The 25,156-nt window shown below is 39.7% G+C and overlaps 2 protein-coding genes across 4 annotated transcripts in view; both read left to right on the top strand.

The window, feature by feature from the left end:
• Nucleotides 1-5,268, top strand: part of LOC106090335 (alpha-tocopherol transfer protein-like) — a 32,100-nt gene extending 26,832 nt beyond the window's left edge. For 2 of the 3 annotated variants that reach the window (XM_013256491.2, XM_013256493.2), the window contains exons 2-7: nt 806-1,044; nt 1,111-1,202; nt 4,122-4,275; nt 4,345-4,649; nt 4,731-4,881; nt 4,957-5,268. In XM_013256491.2, coding sequence (XP_013111945.1) covers nt 858-1,044; nt 1,111-1,202; nt 4,122-4,275; nt 4,345-4,649; nt 4,731-4,881; nt 4,957-5,003 — 936 coding nt within the window. In that variant the 5' untranslated portion in view covers nt 806-857 and the 3' untranslated portion in view covers nt 5,004-5,268. Of the gene's footprint in view, nt 1-487; nt 570-805; nt 1,045-1,110; nt 1,203-4,121; nt 4,276-4,344; nt 4,650-4,730; nt 4,882-4,956 lie in introns of those variants that run through there. The other variant, XM_013256492.2, reaches the window with a different exon arrangement.
• A 3,527-nt stretch (nt 5,269-8,795) lies between these two features.
• On the top strand, nt 8,796-25,156 carry LOC106090332 (chromosome transmission fidelity protein 18 homolog). Its single transcript, XM_013256487.2, has 11 exons — nt 8,796-9,050; nt 9,116-10,061; nt 10,128-10,486; nt 10,544-10,892; nt 11,662-11,764; nt 11,835-11,968; nt 12,038-12,272; nt 12,897-13,072; nt 13,136-13,517; nt 24,492-24,555; nt 24,890-25,156. Exons 1-11 carry the CDS (start codon nt 8,966-8,968, stop codon nt 24,988-24,990), a joined length of 2,934 nt encoding a protein of 977 aa, XP_013111941.2. The 5' UTR covers nt 8,796-8,965; the 3' UTR covers nt 24,991-25,156.

Genomic DNA, 25,156 nt, shown 5'->3' with positions numbered 1-25,156 from the left:
TGTTCTGGGCAAGAAACATTCAAGTGTTGAGGCTTCCTTAAACGGTGTAAAAATTACTTCACTTCGTTTGATCTTACATCTACACCACTTCCATTAGCCGGAAATGGAGTACAACTGACATGTATGGGCTGGAGCTTTAAAATCGTCCCTGGAGCTACTGGACCGTGTACAGAGGAGAGCGATGGCGTTGACTTCAGAGGGAGACGTTTTTAATCGAATACAAGTTTGAATATGGACTTTTCTTGGTAGCTGCGACGTCCATGCCCAGTAGAGGTTATATAAGATTCTTCCATTTACTTGTTATTATTCAAAATCCGTATTTATTTCGAAGAAAACATCATTCAATATATTCTCCTGCAGATTTGATTCCATTACGTTCCCAATAAAACAACAATAAAGTTAATTATTCTTCAGAATTGGGAACGAAGGGGAACGACGACGTACATATACGATTTCGTGGATACATATAGGTATCCAAAAATAAAAAAAAAATACTTTCGTTCTCAAAGCTATACTTGAAACGTGTACTGATTGAGAATTCAGTATTGTTGCTGTACGTGTATCGATAGGTAGGCACAAACGGATGAATAGATGAACAACAAGCTAATCAATGTTTGCAATACAAAATCAAAGAAAACAAATTAATATTTAACACTAAATCAAAGCCAATAGCAACAACCTCAGACATGTCCACAAAAAAAAACACACACACACCCATCATTAGTCATTGGTTTTCAGAATATGTCATAAATTGGCAAAACGGAAAAAATTTCAAATAAAATCTTTGGCTTTTTTACCATTTCAGATTGATTTAATATCGCGTCAGACGACACACTTCGAAACCAAGACACTCAAAGATGGGTAATCCAAAGTCATTGTCTTACGACAGCAATAATATGGCCGTCATTGATTTGGGCTCGGCAATTATTCGCATGGAACCTGATGAGCCCCCACAATGGGCCTATGAAATTGCCCGCAAAGAGTTGCGAGAAACTCCGGAAGTTGCTGAGGAAGCCATGGAAAAATTAAAACAAATGATATTGGGTGAGTGGTGAGGAATTGTTTTTGAGTAAACTGAATAATTTCTATACTGTCTTACTTCACTTACAGCTGACACAAATTTGTGCTTACCCACCGATGACTTTTATTTGAGAATGTTCTTGAGACCCACACATTATTATCCCGAGAGTGCCCTTAACAGAGTAAGTTACAACGAAATCTAAAACATTATTTCCACGCATACAAAAAAAAAGTAGTCCCTATAAACTTGTGAGTTAATTCACACTTACCTACTTGTAAGATCTCAGCAAAATTTTTCAAGTAAAACAAGTTTACTCATCAAATTTAAGAGCGATCAAAAGCAACACAAATATTTCAGCTTCAATCCAGTTGTCATTATTGTAGAACAATGTGGTTGTTGGTGTATTTTTTCGCTAAAAACCACTACGTCGAAGAAAAATGACTTATACTGTAACATTTTTGTATTAGGTCAACTTTGAACCAATGCTATCTCATGGACAAATTCCAGAATTCACTGAAGGCAGAGTTACTAACCTTGTGCATCATATATGTATGCGCTTAAACCTCTTTTGGATTGAGTTACAAATAATGCGTCTTCTACTGTATACGAATTTCTAAAAAATCACCTCCATTACGGTATTTCTAATGTTGATTGCAATGAATATTGCCATAGTGTTGTTAAAAATGAGTTTAATAAAAGATTTTCTCGCAAACCAATTTTTGAACAGTAAACAAATCAAAATCATATGCTAAGTGTCGTGAATGGGTTTAAATGTTGGTTAACTTTGTCGCATCGAAAAGCTAAACAGACAACTCAGCTTAAAGCTGAGTATTCTGTTCAGTTTTTTGAACGGAATGCTGTCAAACTCCATATAAAAAAAAACGTCGGCGAAGCATTGGCTGAAAATCGGCGGACAAGTAGTATTCTGTTTATAATGAGGAAAATGGCAAAAAATACTATAGTGGTACCACTTGAAACTATTGCCGGCATCATTTTAATTTTTTTCATTGGTTTCAATGGTTCCTATTACTTTATTTATTTGGGAAAACAATATATAAAATAAAGAAAACAATAAATGCAGATAAAGAAATGTGTTTTTGTATGGAAACAAAAATATTTGATTTCTGTCAAATTTTCCGGAAATTTTTAATTGGTCCGCGGGCAGAATTTGACAGCAATCTAATCTGTTTGTTTCCATACTAAACCCCGTTTTTTGTCTGTATTTACTGTTTTTAATTTATATTTTCGTAAATAAATAAATAACCAATAAAACATACAAAAATTAAGCCGGCATTGGTTTCAAGTGTTGCCACTTTGATTTGTTTTTGCCATTTTCCTCACTCTAAGCAGAGTACTACTTTTCCGCTTTTTTATGGACAACGTTTCGCCGACGTTATTAAGGAACATAAGAGGTTATTAAGGAACCTAGGAGGTTATTGAGGATCCTGTTTTTTTAAAGACACCGCAGCGCAGAGATGCATGTCCACATATGACGCTGAACGGCTGGGTTCGAATCTTGGCCGGAACATCAGAAAAGATTGTTTACGGTGGTTATCGTATCCTAATGCTGGCGACATTTGTGAGGTAATATACCATGTAAAAACTTCTCCCCAAACAGTCTGGAACATTGAGGTCCGAACTTTTTGGTGTTCATTGCTGTCATAAGAAGCTTATTTGCGAGCTACTGGACGTGTCCAAAGGTTGCTGATAGTGGAAGTCTCCTTTCGGAGTAGCTGCAATTGCAGTCGCGGCAAATCTTAGTTAGAGGTTGGGCGGCACCGGCTCTTGCATAAATACTGAGTGCCTATGAAGATCTATATGACAAGGCGGGTTATTGGCGCCTTTAAATAACCAATGGTCACCCTGTTCCCGCGGCAATCGGTCCTTTGGACCGGAACGAGCTTAACGAGGATCGCCACATCCACAACTTCGAATCCAATTCGGACTTCGAAACCAAATTTCTCATTTGCGGAAAAAGGTCAAAACTTTAAATATATAATATGTATATGTATGTTCACCTATAATCCTGTGCTCCACAATTGCAGAAAAACCAGGCCACATGGTTTTGGGTTCCCTACAAGCCTCAGTCCACACTTTGTTGGTCTCATTTTCCGGCACACCTTGATGGTCTTAGAACCCAGCAAAGCTTGTTAGACTTTCTCATGACTCCGAGATGTTCTTGGCATCTTCGGTAAGGCTTTGTGCTTTTATCATATCATATGTGGTGGACTGTTTTCAGGAAGACTTATCTTTGGGAGTTTGGGAAGTTTCGCTGGCCTGCTTCGGGTTCACGATATAACTGAAATCTACACTTGATTACTATATAATCGAAAGCTTTGCGAATTAATAGCGCTTAGACTGAGGAAATTTAGAGTACTGAAGGAGGGCAGTTGCAGCCTCAATCAAAGAAGAGTAGATATGGGAAAGGCTGAGAAAAGTTACAGACAGCCTGGACCAAATGTCCAGACAACCAATTCTAGTAGCATTTCCAGAATATGAGAATTTAACATATCCCCCTATAATGCTAAATGCCTAGGTTTGAATCCTGGCAAGAACATCATCTTTTGATCTATGATCTAGGGATTCCACCTGTCATTTCCCTATACATTCATCCCTTTAACAATGATATCCCGGTGGGCTGAGATTTGCCTTCCATTAAACTCACCCAGTTAAATGAGGATGTTTGGGAATCCAGAAATCAAATCGGGAACCGGTTTGCACGGTTGCTATAACTTCTCGTGTACCCAAAGGACCTTATTCGGTATGGGATGTTTTAGGGGTCGTATCGGAAGATCAGCTCATATAAAGGCTATATCTACTTGTCGACCTATCTGAATTATATTTGGCATGTGTTTCAAATAACATTAGAGCTCTTTACATACCAATTTCAGCCAAAAGCCACTTTGACATTTTTCTAATTGCATGGGTTTTGACTTGAATGTCATGTCCCAGTTCTATGGGTTATACACCAAAGTCCAGGTATCCGAGGCGAATAGCTTTAACAGTAGTCCTAGGAGAACAAGACCCCAACATTCGCTTTCCTTTATATAATATAGAACTTTCGTCATGAACCAAATAATCAATTTTATTTATTTTCCAGATCACTCACTTCTATAATATGCTGCAGAAATATGGCGAAGCCTGTCGCGATATTGTTCCAGCAAGAGTGCAGCATGTCTTTAATGCTGAACTACTCAAACTATTGCCCAATAGAGATCAACATGGACGTAGAATCCTTGTATTGGATGTTGGCAGTAAGTCTCTCAACCAAAAATCATTTTGGACCTTAGCTTAATCGAAAGCAATTCTTTCTTTTTGAACAGAGAGATGGAAACCTTCGGAGGTTAGCCTACTCGATCTTTTTAGAGGCATTCAATTGGCTGTCTTGGGTGCTATGGTTGAACCTTTGTCGCAAATATGTGGTGCCGTTGTCATCATCGATGTTGAAGGCTTGCCCATGGGTCACATAATGCAATTTACACCACATTTTGCCGCCATGTTGTTGGATTACATACAAGAGTGCATTTGTGTGCGTTTGAAAGCAGTGCATATTGTGAATAATTCGTATATTTTCAATATACTCTTTAATATCTTCAAACCTTTCATCAGAGAGAAATTGAGAAAGAGGGTACGTATGAAAATGGGGGGAAAGAAAGAGCGAGAGAGAGACTAGAATATGTTAAACTTTTTTGTTTGTTTTTTATTTCAGATCTTCTTCCACGGCAAGGACATGAAATCCTTGACTAAACATATAGATGCCGCCGTCTTGCCTGTCCGTTATGGAGGTTCTGCAACCTGGGACTTGCCTCCTGGCAAATTGTTGGGAGAATTTTTCATGTCCTACACCCCAGATTTTGAGAGTAACCAACTAGAAACAAACCAAATAAACAATGTATTGATTTTGTTAAATTCTTTTTTTCTTTTTTCATTTCTAGAAGCCGCCAGCTATGGGTTTAAGGAGGGCTACAAAATGAAAAAATAATTGAAACTTTCTCAAGCACACTGAAAACTTCTCCCTTGGGGTATCATTGTTTTTAGCTTAAGATTTCATAGCTCCTTTTTATTATTATTATTATCATCTTTATACTGCATATGTATATTATAATTGTTAATGTTAGTTTTGTAGTTCATTATCTTGTTGTGATATTATTCGCATTAATGCCTTGTATGCTAAATGTGGCATACACTTACATTTCTATATTCACAAAATGCCTTGTGTGGACAAAATAATGTTGAGAAACTATTGAGATCGTTTGTTTCATTCCTCTTACTTTTTTTCTTTGATAAGAATTATTAAATAAAAAAAAAATACACATTTGATATGGTGGCATACGTTGTACGTAAAACAATGATGTTTTTAATATCCTCACAGTAAGGGGAAATGAAAGGGCAGACGATTTGGCGGTGAAGGCCAGAGGACTGCCGTCAATAAACTTGATTAACCCGAAGCCTTTCGGGTCGCCAGAGTCCGAGTTAAGGGAGTGGGCGACGATTGCGCATGCAACATTGTGGAACAGCGAAACGGTCGGTAGGACGGCGAAAATCCTAGGGGGGGGGCATCCAGATCGTGAGAAGACGAGGCGATTACTGAAAGGAAGCAAGAAGTATAGCTATTGGTATCCTGACGGGACACATAGGACTACCAGCTCATTTATGTAAAATCGGTACGGCAAATGATAGCATGTGTAGGGCATGCGGGGAAGATGATAAGACGTTTGAGCTTTTCCTTTGTCTTTGCCCGGCTTCGCGTCTAACAGATATTGACACTTGGGTGGAGACAATACCAGACATGAACCAACTTAGGGGAGTGGTATTGAAAACAAATAAAGATTTTGTAAGTAGCACGCAATTCCTTACATAAAATTTTCTTTTAAGAGGTTACTTTATAGTTTTTAGAGCGCACCGTGGCGGGATAGCTTGTGATTTCTGATTGCATACAAGAGGCTACTATATCAATAGACAGTGAAAGAGAGTAGATATGCCATCCGACTCCTTGCAAACTGGCACTTCTGGTGACGCTATGCGGCATGCCGTTCGGACTCGGCATAAAAGGGAAGCCCCTTATCATTAAGCTCAAAATTTAATCGGACTGCACTCATTGTAAAGTCAAGCTAAATCGAATAATAACTGCCACTAAAGCGAATTCCACCGTAGCGCAGAGGTTAGCATGTCCGCCTATGACGCTAAGCGCCAGGGTTCGAATCCTGGCGAGACCATCAGAAAACATTTTCGGCGGTGGTTTTCCCTTCTTAATGCTGGCAACATTTGTGAAGTACTATGTAAAACTTCTCTCCAAAGAGGTGTCGCACTGCGACACGCCGTTCGGACTGAACTCATTGATATGTAAGAAGTTTGCCCCTGTTCCTTAGTGGAATGTTCATAGGCAAAATTTGCAATTTACAGCGAATTTCAATCTCGAGATCATAATACATCGAAACATGGACCTAAATGACCCATTTATAATCACAACCAAATTACATCAGTAATGGCTGGTACTATGTTTATTTTTCACCATTGAAAACCCTTTGTTTTTACGATTAATTTTATGAAACTTTTCGAAACCAACAATTTAATTAAAATTTTACCATTAGTAATGGTAACATTTTAATGAAATTACCTACTGAACGGAATCAGAAAGTTTTTGTGCTTTAAAATCTATTATCTCAAGAAAGTAATCGGCGAAAAACAAATATAGTACCATCCTTAAGAGAGAAAATTTAAAGCACCTACCTTTACTTCTCCGAATGTTAGCGTGCCTTCGACAGGCAGACAGACGGACTATCAATTATAAAAATCATATATTTATGTTTCCTTAATATTCAGGATGTTAGAAAACTATAAGACAAACAAAATGTCTTATATGGATCGCAATCGCCAACTTCTTTGGACGCAGATATTAAACAGTTATCCAGTCAGATTAGTATTGTAGCCTTTTCAAGGCAAATAATTATTTTTCAAAAAGTCAAATTAAATAATAATTTCTTTAATTTACTTCAAAATATAAAATTGCACAGCTATGTACTTTTAAAGTTGGTGGAACTGGACAACAAAAGGAAACTTTACAAAATTAAACTTTTTAAATCAATTTTACACACGATAACTGTTGTTGTGGTCAGTTCTTCAACAAATCACTTTAGCGACATCTGTTGTTTATTTTTAACCTAAAACTTGAACGAGAAATCATAACCTCTTGATAACTTAATTTATGTTTGTAGTGCAAATAGCTAAACAAATTGTAACCACATTATAATCTCAACAGAATTTGTAGTACAACATATCATTACAGTTGAGAGGTTTTTTCGTCGATTACTTTTTTTAAAACAAGCTGATTTCACTCAGTAGAAAATTTCTTACTTTTTCAGATAATAGATTCTGTTTTGTAGTCCCTAAATTAGAAAAATTCTTTTATTACAATAATATTAAACCACATTATTGCCAATTTTCATCGAAATTAACTATGGAAATGACATAAAGAAGCTGATTTTTAGAAATTCGTGTGCAGCAAAAGACGCATGGTATGTAACTCAACCCAACAAACGTATGAGGGCGCATCTGATTGCTTAAGCACGCATAAGTGCTTTGCGTGGTATGCAGGATTCACTAATAGAAGGTTAAGTCACTTGCGAAAGCATTAAGTGGATAGGTCCTATTAACATCATTAAGGATGTCAAATCTGCCGATTGAAAATGTCATGAAGTAGATGAAAACGTAAACAAAGAATGAATGTAAAAAGAGAACAAGTTGACATCCTCAATGCCAAGTACTACCAAATATTAAAAAAAATGTATGTCGGCTGATTGCTTGGCTTAACCTTATTCAGTGAATCCTGCGTGGTATGTAACTCCAGCTTTAAAGGTGGTCTCAATTGTACAACAGCCACAAATCATATGGTGCATTTCGCCATATTGTCATCAAGCTGGTCGACATTTTGCCAACACACATAAAGAAATTTATGTATGTATACGTGTACATGCATGCGCGTAGAATATGCGAGAAAGAAGATAACAACAAAGAGAATGCAAACAAAAATTTGTCATCTTAATAACGTCAAACATGGCCGGCTGTTAACAGCTGTTTGCGTGAGACCACCTTTTTAAATCCGCCTTGGTATCACATGATGCGTATAACTGTCAGAGCTGCTATTTTTTTTAAATTTACATATGATAAGTCTGCTGGTGTGATGTCAGCTAAAAGCAATCTTCTTAGAGGCCACCGCAGCACAGAGGTTAGCATGTCCGCCTATGACGCTGAACGAATTGGTTTGAACCCTGGCTCAGCCGACATACAGTTTTATTAATTTTTGGCAGTACTTGGCAATGAGGATGTCAACTTGTTCTCTTTTTACATTTAATCTTTGTTTACGATTTCTTCTATTTGATGACATTTTCAATGGGCAGATTTGACATGATGATAATGGGGCCTATCTACTTTATGTTTTGCAAGCGACCTAACCTTCTATTAGTGGATCCTTATCCCCTCCTAATGATGGCGACGTTTGTGAGGTACTATGCCATGTTAAAACTTCTCCCAAAGACGTGTCGCATTGCGGTACGCCGTTCGGACTCGCCTAAAAATAGGAGGCCCCTTATCATTGAGCCTAAAATTTGAATCGGACAGCACTATTGATATGTGAGAAGTTTGCCCCAGTTCCTTAGTGGAATGTTCATGGGCAAATTTGTATTTGAAATCTTCATGTGTGAACTACATCGCCTCTCGACAGCTGACTTCGGGCCTTAAAGTCTTACCATGCGAACATCCCTATTACAGTGAGAAAGGGCGCCAAAATCTTTTATCTGTGTGAAAGCAAAACAAAACCGCAAAAAAAAACACCAGGAAATGAAAATATCAACAAACTTGCTTAAGTGTCATTAACAATCGCGATTAAACCCAGTTGGGTGTTGGTTATTTCACATATACAACAGCTACCATTCATTACAACCTACCATGGATCAATATCCCGATGAAAATGAGGAGTTTGAGCTCCAGTATCAGGATGAGTTGGAGATGATGAATGAGTTTGAGGATCAAAGTGAGTTGTTTCGCCTATCCTGGGAGCTTAATGCTTTCAACCACTTAACTTTCTACCATTTTCAGACCTTATGAATGTTGTCCCGAATAAATCTATTTTGAATCCCAAATCTGTGCTAAGTCAAATCTCCTTAAATTCTCCACAACTTTCTCAGATAAGTTTCGGAGATGACTCTCAACTGTCCTCGGTGGCCGGTGGAGGTGGACCAGTTAATAGACGTTTATTTGGCACGCCAAAGCAGCCACCTGCTCGTGGAGCGTCTACCCCATTCACAACTAAGCATAAAATGGCTCCCATACAAGAGGTGGTGGATTTGAATGAACCGGAAGAGGAATTGGATATGAGACCATCCACTGCCAACAGGGCATTAGAGGAATTACAGAGAGCAAACACCAAACGTAAACGTTTGGAAAGAGATTTGTTTGGTGACATAGCCGATATATTTGGCGATGACACCTATGAAGATCCTGCGGTTAAAAAGGCTCGCACTGAAGAGGAAAAAGATCTAGAAGATATTGAAAAGATTTTGGAAACCCGCAGAAAGTTGAGGGAACAAAGTAAAACCGTACGTCCAGACAGCTTGGCCCGTTTGGAAGCCTTACATGCTTTCAAAATGCGTAATTTGTCTTATAGCTTGCCTCAATGGCCGTTCTTGCCTCTGTGGCGTAGTGATCAAGAAAGAGTTTATGTACGTTTCCATTCAGAGGAATATGAGACTAAGGCCATTAATGAAATTAAAGCTGCTGGTGGCCTTGAAAGTCTCTTGGGTGAACATCGAGAAAAAATCTGGGAAGAGGCTAACGAATTGGTGCTCAAGAGATTAACCACAAATAAGGAAGGGCCAAGTCAGGAACATGCTCCTATTGTAGTGGAACCTGTTGCCAATGCTGACACACGTTTATGGGTGGAAAAATACAAACCCCGCAAATACATTGATCTTTTGTCCGATGAAATGACCAATAGGTCGCTTTTGTATTGGTTGAAAATGTGGGACAAAGTGGTCTTTGGCAAGTACGCACTATATTTGTAACAAAAAATAATTCAATGTTGCTAAATTTTATTTGTTTTTTGTTTTAGAGAATTCAAGGCATTGCAGGCTATTGCTGGCAAAAGTGAAGAGTTAAACAGTTTTAATAAACGAACTGGCAAATTCGAATCGAATGGTGGTTGGCGTTCTAGAAAAAACAAACAATTTCTCAATACTAACGTCGATGAAATGGGCAGGCCCATTCAGAAGGTGGCCTTGCTGTGTGGTCCACCAGGTCTGGGTAAGACCACACTGGCACATACAATAGCACGTCATGCGGGCTATAATGTGCGAGAGGTAAATGCCTCGGATGATAGAAGTCCCGAAGCTTTTAAATTGGCCTTGGAGAATGGTACACAAATGTCTTCCGTTTTGAATGAGAATAAGAAACCCAACTGTATAATATTAGGTAAAGTATGGGACAATTAAGTGGGCAAGTATATGCTAAAATTTGTTCTATTTCTAGATGAAATTGATGGTGCGCCTCGTCAGTCCATAGAGTTTTTGGTCAAATTTGTTACCGATAGTGTACCCCTCAAAGCAAAAGGAAAAGCTGGGGGTAAAGCAGCTCACAATGTCCTTAAACGTCCCATTATATGCATATGTAACGATGTTTATGATCCCGCTTTAAGACCTTTGCGTCAAATTGCCTTTGTTGTCACCTTTCCACCCATTGATTCAGCACGCCTGGCAGAACGCTTGATACAAGTTGCCCAAAAGGAGAGATTAAAGACAGATTTTGGTTCTTTAATAGCTTTGGCTGAAAAATCTGGAAATGATGTGCGTTGCTGTATATCGACTATGCAATTTTTCAAGTACGTACTGCAAATAAAAACAAAATGTACAGCGTTGTAACCAGAAGTAAAAAACAAGCCATTGAGACAATGAAAACTAATCTGTGGATTCAGATGAACTGTAACAAAAGGATAAGATCAACTCTCGCGCAGTTGAGTGCTAGTTAAACGGGGGCCTACTAAAATGGGTCTTATAAATTTTACATTAAATTATTAGGAACAGATTTCTCCGGCACGGCCGCGTCCACAGGTTGCGGATGATGGAATGCTCCATAGTGAGTAGTTGCAACGGCGGTGGCGAACCATCAGCGATATCGAGCGAAGAGTCTGGCAGGGCGGCATGGACTCTGCATAAATACTGAGTGCCTATGATTCTCGATATGATATGCGAGTTATTGAAGTCTCTAAATAATCAATGGTCACGCTGTTCCCGCAGCAATTGCTCTTTTGGACCGGAACGTCCTTGCCCACCTACAGGAGCTTGATGAGGATCGCCTCCATCACATGCAAATGTGGCTACGATAACAACAAGAGAGGGGGACATAGAGGCAGGGGGATCTTAATATCCAAATTCAAAGCCTTTCTGCTTGGCTTTGAATTTGCCTCCATTTTAAACAAAGGACCATTTTACCCATTGTTGAATGTGTAAAGAAAATTGGTTCAGCTTTCCTTAAGTCCATTGCAAACATACTCATAAACATTTATCAATATTTTTTCATATTTGAGCATTAGGCAATCTTTGCATCCATGTTTAAAGAAATTCATTTTATATACATATTTGTCTTTTTAGCGCCCAAAAGAAGGGTCTTAGTCTTCAAGATGTGCTTAATAACAATTTGGGGCAAAAGGATAGACATCAGGGTTTATTCGAAGTCTGGGGTTCAATATTTAGGGTAAGCAGTCAATAGAGGATATTGGAATACACAACTCGCTCCTAAAGTTACTCTTAATTTTACATTGCAGATTCAACGTCCCAAAAAACAATTGACTCAAGTTCGTGGTGAGGAAGAGGCTCAGGTTACAATGACCGATATGTCAATGAGTACGCGAGTGCGGCATGTCTTAGATGTGGTGCATTCTGGGGGAGATTATGAGCGGTAAGTTGTTATAAATTCCCTTATCGCAAGATGATTTGCCCCCTATTTTTGGTTTTTTCTTGCTTTCAGTCTAATGCAGGGTGTTTATGAAAATTATTTACAACAGAAAATGCCTGATCCCGATCTAAATGGCATTGTGCAAGCCACACAATGGTTTTGTTTCTCCGATACCCTGCAACGACAAATCCATCAGCAACAGAATTATACCGTCTACCCCTATTTGCAGTATGGTTTTGTGATATGGCACATGTTGTTTGCCTCGTTGGCTTGGCCTAAAATAAGCTTCCCCACCAAATCCTTTGAGGTAGGTAGTAGTAGTAGTAGGAGTAAGGAGGAACGAGATATTGCTGCTGTTGCTGCAATACATCATTCATCCATCATCCCCCCACTGAATGACATCATCATGTCATTAATGTTTTATAATTCAATTCGCCGCAAATGAATAGAGTAGGGAGGGAGTATGTCGTCGTTGGGGCGTTTTTGTTTGTCTTCTCTAAATGTTATTTTCGCTTGTGAATGGGCTTTTGTTTATCTCAGCCTTAAAACGGGGGGCGTGAGGCTGGCTGCTTGGTGTGTGCATTTATGGCCTTTGGGCCTGTCGTCCTTAGGAAGTGCATAAGTAGATTTTTGTATGATCATTTTAATGAATAAAATGCAATCAAGAGATTAAATGTGTAGAAACATAAAATAAACACACAAGAGCTGCATTATGGTAGAGGGGTCTATGCAAATGAATGAATGCTTGGATGGATGGATGATTCGCTTTGCTGTTTGCATTTGCTCCTCTAAGCATAACACAAAAATTGCTGTTTGCTTTGGCATGTTTTCCATTAAGAAAATCTTTTGGTATAGCAATACCCCTTTTTAATTGAATCGTTTGTAACTTTCGTTTTTTTGTTGCTTTCGTCCTCTTAAATTATTTCTTTAGTTCAATCAAAAGCAGACCACACAAAAGAACATATTCCAATCTCTTAGAAAATCCTTTACATGTGGAGCCATTGGTGTGGGTCAGGGTCAAGCAGTTTTGTTGGAGACCGTACCGCTGCTAAAGAGAATTCTATCGCCTCAACTTAGATCTGTGGCAGTGCAATTGCTATCGCAAAAGTGAGTATAACAAAATGCTATGAGCTCTCCCTACATAATAAACTCCCACATCCCCGTTTACAGAGAACAACAGGATCTTAAGCATTGTGTGGAAATTATGGCCGATTTGGGCATTACCTATCACCAGGTTAAATCTGCTGATGGTCCATATATTTTCCGCATGGAACCTGATCTGGATGCCTTGTCTCAATTCCCAGGCTTTCAAGGCATTACGCTAACCTATTTTGGTCGCCAGCTAATAACGCGTGAGGTAGAACTGGAACGCATACATCGCTCAACGCCCAAGGCTATGGAACAAACAGAACGTAAATCTCAAGCCAAGGCCAAGCCACGGCCCACAGCTAAAGCTACAAATGATACTTCACCCACTAATTTGCCCAATCATTTGCAGCGTTTGAAACCAAAACGCATTGATCAAGCAGCCAGTGCGAAAGCTAATGAAGCGGTAAGTGGTTCAGTGGATTTTAGGCTGCTTAAGCAGAAAACGAAAAAGAAAAACTTCAAATCATCATATACTACATGCATAACCATGCTGTACGTGCCATAACTGATGCCTTCATCAGTTATTCTTTGCCATCATCATTGGCTGAAGAAAACTGAATAAGGAGTTGCATGCCAACAATTTGCATAGCAAAAATGGAGTAACTTTTACAGCATTTAGTAGTTATGTGCTTAAAGGTGCCTCCATTCTTTTTGGTGTTATCCTAATTTTGCTTTGTGTGCATAAAGACCAAAGGCAGGAAGCATGCAATGCTGCTGAAAAGAACGTGATAGGCATTTAAGATTATGTTGGTTACACCACTATTTGCTGACTAAAAAGGTTGGTAATTTTTGAAAAATCTATGGCTAAAGAAAATATGGAAAACTGAATTATTGAGTTGATCGATTTTACCAATAGTTGGAAAAAAATAGTTTTCTGGAGGTTAAATTGAAAAGGAGAATTTAACTCAAACGGTCACATATGTTGTCATTATCATTGAATTGTTTATTGTTGTTGTTATTACAGATCAGGGTGTTAGTTGTATAGCATTGGACAACTGACGTTCCTATTAAACGACGGGACGCTTATGTATCGTTATATGTGCAAGTTCTGGGAAAATTGAAATCTGAGGCAATATCCGTGGTAGATAGGGAGGGAATGATAGCCTGTGCGGTGAATTTTTTTCAACTCTTCAAGTATTGCAAGGTCTTAAAGGGATTTTTACCAATTAATTTTGCTTAGCCGACTGAAAAGTGGAGGCAATGGTGGTTTTCATCCCGAAAGCGAGGAAACCGCGCTAAAGACCCTGAAGAAAATACTTGACACCACTTGGTATGCACCACCCTTCACTGGTAGGCATCTATTAGCATGCTTACGGTCGGTTGACAGTGCCCTTCACGATGTGATTTTCAACACCAAAGGAAAGGGGCTTTTAATAACGTGAAGTTGCATGCACCTCGGTCGGACATGTGGATACGCTCTCTAACGTTGTTGTTGTTGTTGTTGTAGCAGTTTATTGTGTACTATCTTTCGTCTGCTTGATTCTGTTGAGTGTCAAGACCCAGGAACTCCGCGACTAAGATGGGGTGCGTCCACAGGGATGTGGGTCTGAGTCGAGTGGGTCTGGCCGGGCAGTTAAACAGGTGACGTGTATCGTGCGGTCCCTGGTTACAGTCGGGACATACATCTTGCACGTCGGCATCAATCCTAGCTCTGTGGGAATTGAGGCGGCTGCATCTGCCGGAACGTAATTGAGCCAGAATCACTCTGGTTTGCCGGGGGAGGTCGATTTCTTCGGGTGCAATGGGTGGCGGTCGTACTCCAAGGACTACATTCACCCGGTAGCCAGTTAACGCGTCTGCTACCGTGTCTGCATGAATGTTGTTCAGACCCGCTTGATATGCCGCTTGATCTAGAGGTTCTCTCTTGTAGCGCTGGACCTCACGCTCTAGATCATGTAGATCTACCTTAAGGCTTCTGGGCGGTGGGTATCTATCCACAAGATGATGATTTGGATGATTTCTGCGATAACAGCCCAAAAGGTATTGCTTAGACAGCATGTAGTTATGTCTTCGCACTGGTAGGATCTTTGTCTCCTGGTGGAGGTGGTCCACATGAGAACTAAGGAGGCAGCCCGTCGCAGTTCGGAGGGCGGCATTCTGACAGATCTGAATATTATTCCACTGCGTGTCACAAAGCTGACGTGACCACACTGGCGCTGCATAACTTACCACAGACCGGCCAATTGCTTTGTACGTGGTCAACAAGGTTTCTTTGTCTGCACCCCAAGTGCTGCCAGCGAGTGACTTGAGGACCTTGTTTCTACTTTTGACTTGCAGATTGCTGTGGCATGTGGGGAGAAAGTGTAGGAGCTGTCAAATGTGACGCCAAGTATTTTGGGACACTTGATGGTCGGAATCAATTCTCCATCGACCATCACAGTCAGCTCAGAATTCACCTCACGCGTATTTGTAGTGAACAGTGTGGCTGAAGATTTGGTGGCGGATATCTTCAGATTTCTTGCAGCGAAATATGAGGCAAGCTCGTTGAGGTAGACGTTCAACCTATCGCAGATGTCATCAATGGGTGGGGGGCCTGATGCCAAGATCGTACAGTCGTCCGCATATGATACGATCTCTATGCCGTCTGGAGGAGGTGGGATGGAGGAAAGGTAGAGGTTAAACAGAGCCGGAGATATCACCCCGCCTTGGGGAACTCCCTGTTTCACTCTACGGTGTTTTGACTTCTTATCCCTAAATTCCACAAATGACTGGCGTCCACACAGATAATTCGCGACCCAACGTTTAAGGCCTGGCTGGAGGGACGTGTTGGCGATGTCCTCAAATAATTTGGCATGGCTGACCGTGTCGAATGCCTTCGATAGGTCCAATGCCACGAGGACCGTCCTATCACATGGCCTGGGTTGATTGAAGCCACGGCAAATGTGTGTGGTGATGGCATGCAAAGCTGTTGTTGTGCTGTGCAGTCTCCGAAAACCGTGTTGATGCTCGGCGAATGGAAATTCTCCTACGAGGCTCGGGAGGAGTAATGCCTCAAGCGTCTTAGCCACTGGTGAGAGAAGGGAGATCGGTCTGTACGACTCCCCCAAACTCGGGTCTTTACCAGGCTTCAGTAGCGGGATCACTCTGCCCATTTTCCAGACATCGGGAACTATAAGAGTGTTCAATGACAGGTTAAGGACAGTGGTAAGGTACTCAACTCCAGGTAAATCCAGATTCTTCAGCATCAATGTAGAGATTCCGTCGGGGCCCAACGCCTTGGAAGATTTGGCGCCACGGATGACATTCGTAACTTCGCCCACGGTAAATTGTGATGGCTGTTCATCGGCTCGGAGACCACGAATACGGCGAATGGCTCTCCTCCTTGCCCTGTCTCTCTCGGGATGCACGATAAATTGACGGTTGAACAACCTGGCGCATCTCTTCGGACCAGTCACGGTTAACTCGCCAAAAGTGACTGAGGTCCTGTCGTCCCGTCTACCGGGGTTCGAGAGAGACTTAACAGTGACCCACAATTTGCCTGCACCGGTGCCTAAGTTACATTGCTCCAAGTGTTCCAGCCACAAATTCCGCTTATGTTCGTTGACTACCCTGTTTATTTCCAGATTCAGCTCGCTGATTCTGGGGTTAGCGGGGTCCATAGCACGAATCCCATCACGCTCGTCTGCGAGTACCACTGCTTGCGCCGGGAAATTGGGTCGCACTTGCGGTATTCGACCGGCTGGTATAAAGCGAGCGGCTGCTGCGTTGATGATGTCTCGGAATTTCCTCTCGGCCACAAGCACATCAGAGGGGGGTGGCAGTTCATTGAAGCGGCGATTGGTATACTCTCTGAAGCCAGTCCAATTGGCCTTCTTATAGTTGATGAACGATCGGCGCTCAGAGGTTATGAAGTCGGGTGGTCGGTCGATGGTGAGGATTATGGGGAGGTGGTCTGACCCCAAAGAGATGACGGCTTGCCAGGATACGTCACTCAGGAGATCAGGGGATGCGATTGAGATGTCTGGCGAGCTGCTGCACCTCCTCGTAATCCTAGTGGGGGCATCCTCATTCACCGTGCAAAACGTGGAGCTATCTATCTGCTCTGCCAAAGCTATGCCACGCTGGTCGTTGCCTAGGGGAGAATGCCATGACGAGTGATGTGCATTGAAATCCCCCAGAACCAGACGACTATGGCCAGATAGCAACCCACTTATGTCGGGGCTGTAGGCCTGGCCATTAATCGGGACACAGCTGCCAACCGGCGGTATATACACGTTGTATATCTCTATCTCGGCAGTACCAGACTTGACTGCTACCCCCATACATTCCATGTATGGGTCACTAGCGTCAAGCGCAGGCGAGATAGGTCTATACTGCACGGAATGGTGTATAACGAAGGCCAATCCCCCACCTCCATTCCTTGAGCGATCCTTACGTAGCACATTGTAGCCGTGACAACTGTGCAAGCTGCAGGTGTTAGTCAGCTTTGTCTCCTGGATCGCTGCGACCGATATGCTCTTCCGACTCATAAAATCCACAATCTCGTCAATCTTGCCTCGCAGTCCATTGCAGTTTAACTGCAGGAACGATACATTTCCCGACACTGGCCTGGCAATAGTAGGGCTAGGGTGCTGTCTTTGCATAAATTGCCGTACGGGAGAGGTCGGGGGGGTCACATAGTCCGACGACGAGGACGCCGAAGGCGACGACGGCGACGCTTGTGACCCACTGCTGGCTGTGTTCGCACAGCACCTAGCGACATAGCCAGTATGACTATACTCCCGTAGCGAAGTTAGGCCAGAGCAAGAACGGAAATGTACCCACTCCAAGCACCTGTTACACCTCACCGACACTGACCGATGATGAAGGCGGTTCTGGCAAACGGAACAGAACCAGGGTCCGGGGTTCTTTTCAATCCCGGCACGGACCAAAAGCATACGGAGAAGGCACTCCGGGATGTGCCTCTCCCATGACGAAAAAAGACAAACACGTACACTGAGGCGGCAGCCCTTGCCGATGAAGATTCCATCGGGTCAATCCGGTACGTACAACCGGCTGCCATGGGATTGCTCTAACGTTGTGTTGGGTTGTTGCGATGCTGAAAGTGAAAGGATTATCAAAGCATCACCAGAGAAGGGATTAATCAGGAGGATTATCCTTTTGAGGAGAAAGGGCTGAGATCGTTGCCTAAGTGCATGACATAATCATCATGGAGGGTTTCAGTTTTCTCCTAACTACGTTAAGGGTTCAAGGAAGCTGGCTGGATGGGCGAATACCAATGAGCTTGGTATAACCACTGGACTGAACTGATACTTTATGGAAACGTAAGCTGGCTATTTTCAGGGAAAATATCCTAGGTATGGAGGGGTGGTTTTTTCCGGAGGCCACTTAGGTGTGTTATTTAAGTGTGATTATTGACTAGAAAATGAACTGGAGAAGCAAAATTGAGGAAAGGCTTAGAAGAGGACTGGCTGCTCTGTACTCCTACAGCAATTCAATATAGGGGAGTTAGGGGCTTTGGCCAGAGCGATACACTGGATGTTCACCGTGTTGTTTCAGTCGATATTGTTGTTGTTGTAACCATATACATGCATGAAGGTAGCAGTCCTTGGCAAGCTCCCCGTTTCCGTGCAAGGACCCGATCGCTGCGGAGAACATTTTGACCGATTATCACGTCTGTTTGTCTGTGATTTGTTAAGTTGTGATTATTGAGTAGAAAATGAACTGGAGGGGAATAATTAAGGAAAAGCTTAGAAGGGGACTGAATGCTCTGTACTCCTACAGCAACTCAATGTAGTGGAGTTAAGGGCCGTGGTACTTCGCCCAATATTGTTGTTATTGTGACCATATAATTGCATGAGGGTAGCGATCCTTGGCAAGCTCCCCGTTTCCGTGCATGGACCCGATCGCTGCGGAGAACATTTTGACCGATTGTCACATCTGGCATTGTATCACGCTCTGGGCAGCTATGGCCTTGGCAGCATAGTAAAGAGCTTACAGGGTGCCAGGGCCGTGCTGTTCTCTGAAGCTAGGTTGAGTGTCCCAAGAGAGGCCCTGAATAACATGTTCAGTATTATGCCTATGAACATTTATGTTGGACGTTTGGAAACGCCCTTAGGCTGAGGTACTCGGGAACCTGGTGCTCCTCGAACTAAAGACTAAATTACAATTAAATTTCCCATCAATATTCCATTAAGGAACAGGGGATACTTCTCTCCTATCTGTGACTGCAGTCCTATTAATGTTTAAGCTCAATGATAAGGGGCCTACTTTTTATGTCGAGTGCGAACGGCGTGCCGCATTGTCACACCACTTGGTAGGAGCACCACACAGGCTGGAACTTTCATGAGAAGCTTAGCTGCGAGCTTCCGGGAGCGTTCACAGGTTGCGGATAATGGGATGATCCATACGGAGTTGTTGCAATTCCAGTCACGGACAATCAGCGGTGTGGAGTACAGAGTCTCGGTGAGAGGCCGGGTGGCGCCGGCTTTTGCATAAATACTGCTGAGTGCCTATGATGCTCGATATGACAAGGCGAGTTGGCACCTTTAAATAACCAATGGCCATGATGTTCCCGCGGCGAACGGTCCTTTGGACCGGAACGAGCTTACTCACCAATAGGATCTATATGGAATCGTCACCTTCATATATTGACATGTGGCTACAACAACACCAACTTGGTAGACGAGTTTTAACATGGCTGGGATGGGATAGCCACCGCTGAAAAATTTTCTGATTCAATTTTTCATCGTAGGCGGACATGCTAACCTATGCGCCACTTCGAACTATGGCCATTATTTGTCTGGGAGCTAGGGATGTGTTGGGCTATATACAGCGCGACGGATTATGTACCCTGCTATTTTTTTCTTCAGCAAGCTCAGTAAATTAGGAGGGAAAAACCACCGCTAAAAATCCTGATGGTTTCGCCAGGATTCGTACCCAGGCGTTCAGTGTCATAGGCGGACATGCAAACCTCTGCGCTACGGTGGCCTTCGTAGCTTTGGAAGTAAAAGTTTTTTTGGGCTTTAAATTCAATGGCGAAACACAGCCCACATATGCTAGGTTATATCCAGAAACAGTCGTCCAAGCTGCCACACTACAAAAATAATCACCAGGTGATGTAGGCTAAAAAACAAGAACAGCTCTCCAAATCCAATTGTGCAAAGCACAGCCGGCTTATGTATCAGCAGTAGCGTTAAGACTTACTTCGTCGGTGTCGTCAGTCGAGGGTGCTTTATGGTAATGAGACAAATTGGAATGGATTCAAAGAAGAGTAAAATTAGATACGATACATATGGACTTCACACATCCAAAATTACAACGAAACTAATATCACAGGATAACACAACTAAACCTATATTCCTGCCTCCTGAATAAAAGAAACCAGGCACTTATAATCAGGTAAATGTTTATTGGACAATAATGTCCTGAGATCATCATATTTCTCAAACAAGTTGTATCGTGCCCTCAGTGCGGCATACCTGGGACATATAAAAATCATGCGTTCGGCAGACTCAGGACAAGCTGCCACAGATGTTCGACAGACCAGGTGTAAATTTCTGTAGATACGTTTTATCGTAGGTGTGGTTCGTAAGCAGCCTGTTTACAGTCTTGATTTCTACAGGTTCCAATCCAGCCTTGTGAAACCAGGGACGGGAGAGGACTTCTGGGACAAGTTCAAAGAACCTTCTGCCCTTTACCAGCAATCTTTGTTGATAGTTATAATTCCAAATCTTATATATCTCCTGCTTGACGCGGAAGTAAAAGTTAAAAACAATTTTGCTAGTGTCTAGTCCAAATGTTTCGGAATCATAATGGAAATTTCATTTAAGGTTTAATGGGTTTTTTATAACAAAAGTTGTAGATTCGATAATTTAGCCCCTGTCCAACTATAACGAGGTCTTATCACCCGGGTAATCCACACAAAGATTTCAACTCCTTGAAATCGACTAGTGGAGGATCTGGTTTGGAAAAAACGTTTTATATAATTCGACAGGGACTAGCTACAGATGGAACAGTTATAACTACTAACTCTGTACAAAAAGAATTCTCAAATTCAACATTTCAAAACATTTTCTCTTTCCTCCTTCCTCTTTATAATCATTAAAGATAATCATATTTCTAATTGAATATCTCGAGGAAAACGAATCATAACAACAAATGGTTACAATATTAGTTAGCAAATACCACAAAATCACTTCCAGGAACTCCACCAACCAAAGTGATATGGCTGACTTCACTAACTACATATTTGCAATTGTCATACCCCCTTGGGAGAGGGTTGATTTAAGTTACAAAGTTGCACAGGCAGTGGGTGGAGCAGCAGCAATGGTTCGCTGAGAAAAATAAACATTCATGGGCTAAGGCGTTGTCGTCCTGCCATAGACCAATGCGAGGATGAAGTGAATGAAAAACAACAAAAAAAAAAAATCAAACATTATGGTGCCATTGTTGCTTTGGGTGTCCTGTAAAATTGAAATCAAATCTCAGGGCGGTGCATTTTCCAAAGAGGAAGTAGACCATACATTTTTGGTTTAGCAGGTCGAAGGGAAAGGTGAGCAAAGCATAGAATGATATCATTGCTAGAGATGTCTCAGAGAATGTGGATTTTATTTGTTTTCATGTTAGAAATACAATTCAAAGTTAAATTGGAAATAAAATTCCATTTAGAAGAAGAAGAAAGTTGCCATCGCATATAGCTAAACAATGCTAAAGAAGCCACAGGCTGCTACGCTTGCTGATATTGAAAAGTTCACAAAATACTATTTACATTATGTAACAATAATTTTTAAATGTATTGTACGCATAAGTTTGCTGCCTGCATGGTAAGACGGGGGTTTGCTGCCTGCATGGTAAGACGGGGGTATAGATGCTGTTATTAGAGCCCCATAATATGCTCTCCCTTTGACGATATTTCACACAGACTGCAAAAAACAATCAAGGCAAAACACCACATCGCAGGCGGTATTGTTATGGAATTATTTTGTTATACTTATTGTCGTTATGATTTCGGTACACCAATATTTATTTGAATAAGGACAAATAGAATTTGTTTGATAAAGGCAAGAAAATAGGTTGACACATTTTTAAGGAAAAAATTTAAATTTTTTTATAGGTTTCCAATTTCTTAGAATTTTTTTTTTACAAAATTTCTAAGAACTTTTCTCTAAAGACAAAATTTCTAAGAACTTTTCTCTAAAGAAAAAATTTCTAAGAAATTTTCTCTAAAGAAAAAATTTCTAAGAAATTTTCTCTAAAGACAAAATTTCTAAGAAATTTTCTCTAAAGACAAAATTTCTAAGAAATTTTCTCTAAAGACAAAATTTCTAAAAAATTTTCTCTAAAGACAAAATTTCTAAGAAATTTTCTATAAAGACAAAATTTCTAAGAAATTTTCTCTAAAGACAAAATTTCTAAGAAATTTTCTCTAAAGACAAAATTTCGAAGAAATTTTTTATAAAGACAACATTTTTAAGAAATTTTCTCTAAAGACAAAATTTCTAAGAAATTTTTCTAAAGACAAAATTTCTAAGAAATTTTTCTAAAGACAAAATTTCTAAGAAATTTTTCTAAAGACAAAATTTCTAAGAAATTTTTCTAAAGACAAAATTTCTAAGAAATTTTATCTAAAGACAAAAATTCTAAGAAATTTTCTCTAAAGACAAAAATTCTAAGAAATTTTGCCTACACAGAAAAAAATAAAAATCGGTTTCAATGACGAAATGAATTGATCCAACTAATTTTTAATTGAAACTGCTTCAATCACGAAAATGATAATATCAATCACAGGTTTAGCAAAAGATTATTGAAAACATTCAATTAATAGTATTGCATATTCAATTAAAAAAATGATTGAATATTTTTGAAAATTCCAATTTATTTTTTAATTGATCCAATTAAAAAAATTTATTGAATTATTTAAAATTTTTAATGAATTTGTTAATTGATCCAATTAAAAAAATAATTGAAATTGTCGAAATATCCAATTAATTTTTTAATTGGGTCAATTAAAAATTTAATTGAAAATATTGAAATGTTATATCAAATTGTTTGCGAAAAAAACGCTTTAAAGGACGTACCCTTGATTTCAATGAAAACGGTTCACATATGTAAAACTACTGGAACACGATTTCGAGAATTATTTTTAGGTCCATGATCACTCTCTAGAAACAAAACGCCTCCGGGGTTTTTTTAAAAATCAAACGGAAAATATTGTTTTCTGAATTATAAAATAAAGAGTAGCGATACAGTAACTTTATGAAATAAAATGCGTTTGGGCAGAAAACCTTTTTTTTTTACTTTTTGAGCCTCTGGAGGGCGCTATTATTACTCTATTTGCCTGAAATTTTGGAGGTGGTCTTTTTCTATGACTGATGTTTTCTATTTGAAAATGTCATTCACAGAACTTGAAAAATGCGATCCAAGGTGGAGGCTATATAAGATTCGGCACGGCCGAATTAGCACGCTTTTACTTATTGTCACTCGATTCGTTCGCCAATTCAATGGAAACAGCTGTTTTCCCTCAATAAAATCAGCTGTTTTCAATGAATCGGCAAACGAATTGAGTGACAAAAAGGAACAAAGTTAGTGATCTAGTTAGTTATTGTTTGTTTAATTGAAAAAGATTACATTTTCAATCACATTTTAGATATAAATTTTTTTAAGATTCAAATAAAAAAATGATTGAATCAATTAATTTTTTAATTAAATATTGCTAAAATTTCAATCACGATAGTAATTGAAAAAATCCGCATTCAAATAAAAAAAAAGATTCAATTAATTTTTTAATTGAAAACATTTTTATTTTCAATTAAATTTTTATAAAAAATTTCCTACAGGTAACATTTTAATTAATTAATATTAATGAAATGTTCTCTTATGATACATAATATACATAATTGATTTTTCGTTAGAAAAATAATTTTTTTTTCTAAAAAAAATTCCTTACAATTTACAAAAAAAAAAAATATATTCATGAACATTTTTTTTTAAATTTTTCTAACGTGAAAATTTAAATAATTTTTTTTCTATAAAAAAATGTCCGCAAAATTGTCTCTACAAAAAAGATTCTTAGAATCCATGAAATTTGCTCAAAAGCAAAATTTCCATGAATTTTTTTTAAAGACTAAATTTTTTCCAAGTCTGGCTTTCTGTTTTATTGAATTTTTTTAAAGGCAAAAATTTAATAAAAATTGCTCCAAAGATAAAATCTCAATAAAAATTTTTTTAACGCACAAAATTTTAATTAAATTTTCTCTAAAAACAAAATTTTAATTAAATTTTTTACCAAGGGCAAAATATTCATGTTGCCTTATTCTTATGACCTAGAGTGTAAGTGTTGCATAATAACAATAACAGCAGTTCGAATATAAAGGAACACCCCAGACTTACGCTCACACATTGATACTAAATAAATGTATGTTGTAATTTTTTTCAGATCTCCAAGGACTTCTTTGGTCGTATACAACGTAAAACAGCAGCACAAACATTGGCGGAAGAAAGTAAGTACATATTGCTATTGCGGTTGGTGGTGGTGGTCGCTGTGCTCCTACAGCACAAGGCGTAATAGCTCAAGCGTTGCATTGTAAACATTTTGTATTGTTTTAAGTCAAAAGTTTTGTTTATTTTATACACCAAAGTCCAATACAATAGGACTGCTATACCCTTAACCGTCATCTAACCATCATCATCAATGTGATCCACGATGATGTATCCATGTTGGTGGGTGTGGTTGTGGGAGGACAATTTGTATTGTCTTCATTATAGCTATTTGATTGCATGTGTTTTTGTTTATAAAATACTAATTTAACGCTTGATACTCGTTATGTTTTACAGCTAAATCCGATCCAATTGTCAAGAGCCCCATTTGGTATCGCTACAAGGAGGGCTACAACAATGCCGTACGCAAAGATATTCACATGAATGAATTGCTGTAAAAATGACATGGAAGCTCTGTCAAAAATGCGGTTGTCGTATGCGTGTGAAGCAGTGAATGATTAGCTTAGTTTTTAAAATTCGATTTTATTTATAACTATGGTATAATAATATTGCAGTGTTTGTGTTTTCTTTTTCAGAAATAAATTTTCATTTGTTACAAGAAAA

The sequence above is a fragment of the Stomoxys calcitrans genome, chromosome 3 (assembly GCF_963082655.1).
Source record: "Stomoxys calcitrans chromosome 3, idStoCalc2.1, whole genome shotgun sequence".
Taxonomy (NCBI): domain Eukaryota; kingdom Metazoa; phylum Arthropoda; class Insecta; order Diptera; family Muscidae; genus Stomoxys; species Stomoxys calcitrans.
The sequence above is the reverse complement of the archived record's forward strand: the minus strand, read 5'-3'. Positions and strand labels throughout refer to the sequence as shown.

Excerpts from the sequence above, each read along its gene's own strand:
- LOC106090332 (XM_013256487.2), top strand. The coding sequence starts at position 8,966 with ATGGATCAATATCCCGATGAAAATGAGGAGTTTGAGCTCCAGTATCAG. Across the intron at positions 10,487-10,543 it reads ACCCAACTGTATAATATTAG|ATGAAATTGATGGTGCGCCT; the intron begins GTAAAGTATGGG and ends TTCTATTTCTAG. Across the intron at positions 13,073-13,135 it reads GTGCAATTGCTATCGCAAAA|AGAACAACAGGATCTTAAGC; the intron begins GTGAGTATAACA and ends CCCCGTTTACAG.